General features: G+C 45.4%; 1 protein-coding gene across 5 annotated transcripts in view; it reads right to left on the reverse strand.

The window, feature by feature from the left end:
* The window catches only part of ZC3H14 (zinc finger CCCH-type containing 14), a 38,958-nt gene extending 31,151 nt beyond the window's left edge, over positions 1–7,807 (reverse strand). For all 5 annotated transcript variants that reach the window (XM_066276925.1, XM_066276923.1, XM_066276922.1 and 2 more), the window contains exons 1-2: positions 7,624–7,807; positions 7,030–7,072 (exon numbers count right to left, since the gene is read on the reverse strand). Coding sequence is in view for 4 of the 5 variants with exons in the window: in XM_066276923.1 (XP_066133020.1) it covers positions 7,030–7,072; positions 7,624–7,659 (79 nt within the window). In the remaining variant the exon portion in view is untranslated. The remainder of the gene's footprint in view (positions 1–7,029; positions 7,073–7,623) is intronic.
* Positions 7,808–8,575: the final 768 nt, after the last annotated feature.

Consider the following 8,575-nt stretch of genomic DNA (forward strand, 5'->3'; position numbering starts at 1 on the left):
TTGTATAGAAATAAGATCTGTGGCTGCCTGGGTAGGCACTGCCTCCGGGCAGGGAGAGGTGGAGGCACAGAGGAGCCCCAGCACTTTTGAGAGGGACGGGTATGTTAACTTGATTATGGTGTACACATGTTGAGACATACCAAATTGTATACTTGATACACAATTTAATGCATAGCAACTGTATCTCAACATAACTTTTACAAATTTATATTTTGTTGATACAAAATGGAAAATAATCTAAGGAAAAATTAATGTGTTCATAATCTTTATAGAATTCTAACAGATTTCTCAAGTTATTTGAAATCACATACTGACAAAACTAAAAATTTTGAACGTCTTATAAGCTCACCCCGCAAAAATGTGAATGAACTGTGATCAAAGTTATAACTGTGCTCCATTTCTTTTTATTTTAGAGATAAACCAATTTTAGTGTCCATCATTGTTATATAAAAGGGTAACAGATAATTTAAATTTGATTCACTTTCCATATTAGGATGAAAACCAATGTAAAGGACACATCTGGCTCTCGAGCTGGTGCTGTTCACTGGCAACACCTGCCATAAAATGAAGGTGTCCAGCGTCTCGTCCGCTCTAAGGGTTTGTTCCTCTGGCTCTGGACAAACCCCCGAGTCTTCCTGAGAAGTCAGTACTTACTCCTGGTGCTGCATCGAGCCACAAGGAAACCCATCAGGTGGCCAGGTAAGAGGCCCACTCCAGAAAACCCGTGTTCGGTGTGTCATTTGTGTCCTTCCATTCAGATTTAACATGGAGTGTGTCATTTGTGTCCTTCCATTCAGATTTGCTCATTTCCCTGGAGAAAATGTCACCATCACCCTCTTTTTTTGTCTAACCTCATCTTCTAGATAGTGATAGACTGGAACAAGGGCCTTCTTGCCAGCATTCTTTTTACTTCAGCCACGAAACTGGGAGTGAATGTCAATTCAACCTTCTGCCCTTGGGTGGGCTCCTCCTCCCCATCAAATATTGGTGGAATGCTATTAATGTTGAAAGTGACAGTGATCTTCTTGCCAGCAGCATTCCACACTAATTCGACCCTGTCCCATTCACTTCCAGACCTCCTGGGGAAAGACTTATGCTTCTGTATGCTCTTTCCTTCCTTGACTTCATCACTCAGGAAGTCAACAAAACCTTGTCACCTTTGGTGTGCAGCGAGCTGCAGCCACAGCCACAGGTGCAGGGCCCACACGCCGAAGAGGCTGGGCTACCGTGCAGACTCCGTGCACACTGAGGAGCAGGGGCACAGCAGCACAGGCTGCTGATGGCACAACCAGAAGTGAGGGGCACCCAGAAAGCAGAGGCGCATCACCAAGGCCCTGGCACGGGGGAACACCGAAAGAGCTCCACTTAAAAAGTCGGACAACACCTTTTCAATCCTAACGAAGACAGGGCTTGTTCACCTTTGTATCCTGCCCAAGGCCTTGAAAATAGTCTAATATTTATTTTTTTAATATATCTTTTTTATTTCCCTGGCCGAGAAGCTCACTTAATTAGAGCATTGTCCCGACATGCCAAGGTTGTGGGTTCCATCCCCATAAATAAGTGAAATAACAAATGCTTCTTTCTCTATCTCCAAAAATCAAGAAATACAAAATTAAAATCTATTTTTTATTTTTAAATTACAGTTGACATATAGTATATTAGTTTTGGATGTACAAACACATGATTTAGATCAGGGGTAGTCAACCTTTTTATACCTACCGCCCACTTTTGTATCTCTGTTAGTAGTAAATTTTTTTTTTTTTGTACTTTTCTGAAGCTGGAAACGGGGAGGCAGTCAGACTCCCGCATGCGCCTGACCGGGATCCACCCGGCATGCCCACCAGGGAGCGATGCTCTGCCCATCTGGGGCGTCGCTCTGTCGCAACCAGAGCCACTCTAGCGCCTGGGGCAGAGGCCAAGGAGCCATCTCCAGCGCCGGGGCTATCTTTTGCTCCAATGGAGCTTTGGCTGCGGGAGGGGAAGAGAGAGACAGAGAGGAAGGAGAGGGGGAGGGGTGGAGAAGCAGATGGGCACCTCTCCTGTGTGCCCTGGCCAGGAATTGAACCTGGGACTTCCACACGCCAGGCTGACGCTCTACCACTGAGCCAACCGGCCAGGGTCGTAAAATTTTCTAATCACCTACCGGTTCCACAGTAATGGTGATTTATAAAGAAGGGAAGTAACTTAACTTTATAAAATTTATAAAGCAGAGTTACAGCAAGTTAAAGCATATAATAATTACTTACCAAGTACTTTATGTCAGATTTTCGCTAAGCTTGGCAGAATAGATCTTTATAAAACAACTTACTATAGTTAAACCTATCTTTTTATTTCTACTTTGGTTGCTTTGCTACCACCCACCATGAAAGCTGGAACGCCCACTAGTGGGCGGTATGGACCAGGTTGACTACCACTGATTTAGATGTTTATAATTATATAACTTATGAGGTGATCACTCTGATAAATCTAGTACCCATATGACACTATATCATAGTTACTACAACTCTTGACTATATTCTCTATGCTGTACTTTACATCCCCATGACTATTCTGTCAAATATTTATTAAAGACTCGATTCAATAACCTTGAAGGTATCTTGGACTTTCTTTAGCACAAAGAAAAGGATTAGAAAGTCATCCTTTTCAAAGGACAAGGATGTATAAATAATTCGGTAGCTAATTGTAAATATAAATAATGCACACTTTTATTCCAAACAGATTCTAATGGTGACCCACGTTCACCCACTTCATCAATACTTATAAAAACATCAGCTTCTCTGATAGGCCACTGGGATAAAACCATGAAGTCTCTACCCTAAAAGAATCTTCCAGTCAGGAAGCAGAGACTGCCCTGGCCAGATAGCCGGAGCAGCCAAAGTTGTGGGTGCCGGCCAGGGCACATAGAAGAATCAACCAATGAATGCATAAATAAGCAGAATAACAACTGCTGTTTCTCCTGTTCTTCCTTTAACTTCAAAAAGAAAAGGCAGAGCTCAGTGGTAGAGCATCGGCCTGGCATGCAGGAGTCCCAGGTTCGATTCCCGGCCAGGGCACACAGGAAAAGCACCCATCTGCTTCTCCACCCCTCCCCCTCTCCTTCCTCTCTGTCTCTCTCTTCCCCTCCCGCAGCCAAGGCTCCACTGGAGCAAAGTTGGCCCGGGCGCTGAGGATGGCTCTGTGGCCTCTGCCTCAGGCGCTAGAATGGCTCTGGTCGCAACAGAGCATCGTCCCCTGGTGGGCATGCTGGGTGGATCCCGGTCGGGCGCATGCGGGAGTCTGACTGCCTCCTCGTTTCCAACTTCAGAAAAATACAGAACAAAGAAAAAAAAAGAGAAAGGCAGAGCCGAGTTGAGCAGCTGTGCTAGTACACTGTCCATGGAAACAAACCTCAGTGCTCCGCTGGGGCACTCAGAAGTGACTGCCACCCATTTACTAGCTCCCCGAGTCCTCACTGCGAACCTAACACACCAGAACCCATCAAGGCCCCCGAAGACAGAACTGCCACTCACATCTATGGAGCCCTCCCGAGACCTATCTGTTTACTTGTAAGAGGGTAACACTACCTGCCGTCCTACCCCAGCGTTATGTTTCAAACAAATGACCCGAATGAAACTGTTCTGAAAGCTATAAAATACATGCTATTTTTACTACAATTACATTTCATAATGAACTTTGCTAAACTTGTAATTTTTAACAGACTCAATATTATTGGTTTGAGACATTTCATAAATAAAAATCACCAAGAATTTAAATTCATTAACATATGTGTGCTTTCATATGCTAAAATTAAAGTTCTCAATGTACATTTTCTTTTTTCTTTTTCTTTTTTTTTAAATTTTATTTATTCATTTTTAGAGAGGAGAGAGACAGAGAGGGAGAGAGGAGAGAGGGACAGAGAGAGAAGGGGGGAGGAGCTGGAAGCATCAACTCCCATATGTGCCTTGACCAGGCAAGCCCAGGGTTTTGAACCGGCGGCCTCAGCATTTCCAGGTCGACGCTTTATCCACTGCACCACCACAGGTCTCAATGTACATTTTCTGTGGACTTCTTCACCCTAAACATGTCACTGGCACATAGCCGGTATCCATGAAGCGTTGAATAAAGAAAGAGCCCTGGCTGGTTGGCTCAGCGGTAGAGCGTCGGCCTGGCGTGCGGGGGACCCAGGTTCAATTCCCGGCCAGGGCACATAGGAGAAGCGCCCATTTGCTTCTCCACCCCTCCCCCCCTCCTTCCCCTCCTTCCTCTCTGTCTCTCTCTTCCCCTCCTGCAGCCAAGGCTTCATTGGAGCAAAGATGGCCCGGGCGCTGGGGATGGCTCCTTGGCCTCTGCCCCAGGCGCTAGAGTGGCTCTGGTCGCAGCAGAGCGACGCCCCAGAGGGGCAGAGCATCGCCCCTGGTGGGCGTGCCGGGTGGATCCCGGTCGGGCGCATGCGGGAGTCTGTCTGACTGTCTCTCCCCGTTTCCAGCTTCAGAAAGAAAAACATCAATCCTGATTCACCTTCCTCTTTAACCTCTGAGCCTCAGTTTTCTTATCTGTTCAAGTCCCAACAATAGACAGTTTATGAAAGGTGCCCAGCATAAGGTAAATCAGCAAACTCACACAGTCTGGTCTCAGGCCCCATTCACCCTTTGAAAAATTACTGGTGACCCCAGACAGGTTTCATTTATGTGAGTATATCTACTGATATTTATCACACTAGAAATTAAAACTACAAATTTTTAAAAGCATTTATTAAGTCATTAAAATAATACACCTATCAAATGTTAACAATATATCCATTTATATTAACAGATATTTTTATAAAAAATAATATTCTGCCCTGGCCAGGTGGCTCAATTGGTTAGAGCTTTGTCCCAAAGCACAGAGGTTGCTGGTTTGATCCCTGGTCAGGGCACATACAGGAACTGATCAATGTTCCTATTTCACTTTCTTTCTAAAATCAACTAAAACAAAAAAAAGAAATAAAAAAGAAAAATAACATTACAAAACAAAAAAGTTAAAATATGTTATGTTTTTATCAATCTCTTTAACACGTGGTTTGAAAGACAGCTGGATTCTAATTTCTGTTTCTGCATTTAACCTGTTGTGATACATGGTCCTAATTGAAGGTGAAGAAAATCTGACCTTACACATACATAGTTAGAAAAGCAAGTATAATAATAGCCTTTGCAGATAATGTGTATATTATTTTGTGATACTACAGCAAAACTCAACTAGTAGCGGTAGTTTAGCTTGGCTGTGAAGGTGCAGTGGACGAAGCGTCGACCTAGAATGCTGAGGTCACTGGTTTGGATCCCCAGGCGTGCCAGCTCAAGGCACTTAGGTACTGAAGCAACTGCTACTGCAAGTTGATGCTTCCGGCTCCTCCCCTCTCCCCCCTCCTCTCTCTAAAAATCAATAAATAAAATCTTTAAAAAAAAGTAGTAGCTTCTTAAAAGCTTAGCAGCAATATGGAAATTAATACTTTAGTGGTAAGCTTTTTGTACTGTTACATGAAAATCCACTGATCCACCCTTTACCTTGGGTCCTTTCTTTACCCTTGTATAACTAATTCTGTAACACCAAGCACTGATTATTTGAAAAAATGTTGGTTCACTAAGCTAAACAAACCATGTTGATACATTTCATTACACAACATAAAAAAATCATTAAAAAGGCATCTGTTAATATCACCACTGATTTCATCAGAAAGTCTTTGAAGTACTGGGAAGCTGTCAAGTTCACTGAAGCAGACACAAATTTTCCAAAGCTCTTCATTTTCATTTAAAACCTCAACTTTTGTCACTGGCAGCAAAGTCCATCAGTTCTTTTTCTCCGTTCACTTTCAAGAAAATGATTGCCAAACACCCAAGTATATGAAAGTGTGTCAGTCCTTAGAAGTTAAAAATGATGTTGCATGAAAAAACTGGCTAGTTCAGTCCTCAACTCAAACAATCACATAAATCCTTTTTAAGACAACCCATCATGCTTCAGTATACAGCAGAAGAACTTCATAAGCATTTCCTATTTCCTTACTCTGCATATAAAAAAATGTAACCAAGGGCCAGGACTTAAAACATATTGTAACTGCTTCATCAACTGCAGTAAGTGAAATGGGCTTTTTTTTTTTTTTTTTTTTTTTTTTTTTAATTGCATGTGGAGGTGTGGCAAAGGATGTGATGGTTTCTCCTGGAGTCTGGTGTGAAATCTTGATTTCCTGATTCAGGCTAAAAGAACCCGAAGTTTTACCCACCACTGCTTCTGCACAATCCAAATGCCAGCACCATGAAAATGGCAAGTGCCCCATCAGCATTAACATGAGACTAATTTTGCCTTCGGAAACCTGTGGAGTTTCCCACACACTGAGAAGCACTATCATAAATGATAGCTATTATTTTTATAGGAGGCACCAGCTTTGCAGCCAAACAGACAAGGACCTCAATCTTCCTCCGGTAAGCACTCAAACCCTGTTTCCTTGCTCATAAAATTGGGGATATTACCACTTACCTTCCAGCGTCCTCCCCGAGGATTACCATGACCAAACGCATATAGGGAGTTAGCACAGTGCCTGGCCCAGAGTAAACACTCAAATTATTGAAATCACAAAGGAATAAAATAAAAGGGGACAGATCACTGTTGAGAGGTAAAAAAGAAAGGAACAGGAAAACAAGAGATCTAAAAATAAAACTCACTGAACAGTGGCACAGACAAATACAAGAAAGCATCAAACAGCCCATAGGCAAAATAACTGCAAAATAAAGATCAAGAGAAAAGTAAGCAAAATAGGAAAAACCATAAAAATAAAACAGTGCCTCAACAGAGAAAGCTAAACAATTTCAAAACACAATAGAAGGGTGTGGGGAGGTTGCACACAGAACTTTCAATTAAAAAAAAAAAAGTAAGAGAAAGAAGTAACCAAGGAACATCACATCTAAAAGCAGAAAAGAGTCTCTACAAAAGCAAAAGTAAGATGGGGAAAATGCACTCACTAAAACTTAATTAGTTGCAACCTCTAAATTCCACTAGGCTAACAAAAGCAACACAACTTACCAACATAAGCTCCCAATTCTTGCAATTTCCCCTTAATGGCACTCTGAGGGTGAAAAAAGACAAACGTGCGTGAGAGAACCGCGGCCCCAGGAAAACAAAACCGACTCCGCAACGCAGAGGGGACTCGCCGAGAGGGTGCGCGCCCCTCCGGCCCCTGGGCCCGGGCGGGGAGGCCCCGCGCCCCTCCCCCGTGTCCCCGACCCCGACCCCCTCCCCCGTGTCCCCGACCCCGACCCCCTCCCCTTTCCCTGCGGCCCCTCCCGGGTCCCCTTGGCCCCCTCCGCAGTCCTTCTCCGACCCCCACCCGGTCGCCCCGGTCTCCTTCCCCGCCTCCCGGATCCCCTTCCCCATGTCCCCGACCCCTCCAGCCACCCGGGAGTGGCTCTCACTGGCCCCCTGCACCTCCTTCCGTTTCCCCGCGGCTACTTTTCCCGCCGCGGCCCCATCAGCCCGCCGGCGCCCAGGCCGGAGGAGACGCCCCTCGCCGGCGACCAGGCCGCAGCGTCCAGGCCGGGCCCACCGTTCCCGTTACTCCTGACAACCGCGCGCCCGCCGAAGCCCGGCTTCCCGTCCCCCGCCCGACGCGGGCCTCACCCGGATCTTGCGGCTGATCTCGGTGCCGATCTCCATGGCTCCGCGGTGGGCGGCGAGCTCAGCACTGCGTGGCGCTTCGTTTAACTGGAGCCCGGAACCCGGCTCTCAGTCCGCAGCACGGCGGCTACAGCCACCGCCGCTTCTGGCTGCGCGGTCTGTGTGACCCGCCCCCACCGTCCCGGAGCACCGGAGCAAGCCGAGTGGAGTGCGCAAGCGCAGGAGCATGCGCGCACCTGGGTCCACGGAGCCTGCGCTCTGGCGCCCTCTGTTGGCTGCGGGGAGACCAGCGGTTTGCTTACAGTCTCGGCTTCTGTTCCTTTCTAGGCACCTGTAGGGTTATTCCTTCTTCACTTTTCTCGCTTCCACTTATTTATTTTACTCTCCTTTGGGAAGTAAGGATGAGTTAAATGTGCAGCGGGAAGACCCCTGGCTTTGGTGTGAGATTCGACTTCGATCCAGCCTTCACTTACTGTTAGTATGATATTGGTTTAGATATTTAACTCTTTTTAATTTTTAACTCTTTTTCACTTACAGTTTACATACAACATTACTTTGTATTAATTTCGGGTGTTCAGTATAGTCATATACTTTAGAAAGTGGTCCCCCAATAGATAACAAACTTGAGTCCTGTTTTTCTACCGGTAAAGTAGAGACTGCCTCCTAGCGGTTGCATTATAATAATACTTGGAGGGAAAATTGAATATCCATTGCAAGGGAACCCATACATCACATGTAGTCCTTAGTTTGACTCTACAACCACCCTGGTTCTCCTGGATCTAGTTCTGACTTCTGTCGCCAAGTCCCATGGTTGACCTTTCCTCAAAACCTAATAATCCTCATCCTCCTGCCCCCCTGTCTCTCTCTTTCTGAACCCCCTTCTTAGGAGAACTCATTCTCAGGGCATCAACTCTTACCTCTATGCGAAAAGTATCTGAATTTTTCATTATCCCTG

This window comes from Saccopteryx bilineata, chromosome 4, assembly GCF_036850765.1.
Source record: "Saccopteryx bilineata isolate mSacBil1 chromosome 4, mSacBil1_pri_phased_curated, whole genome shotgun sequence".
NCBI classification, from domain to species: domain Eukaryota; kingdom Metazoa; phylum Chordata; class Mammalia; order Chiroptera; family Emballonuridae; genus Saccopteryx; species Saccopteryx bilineata.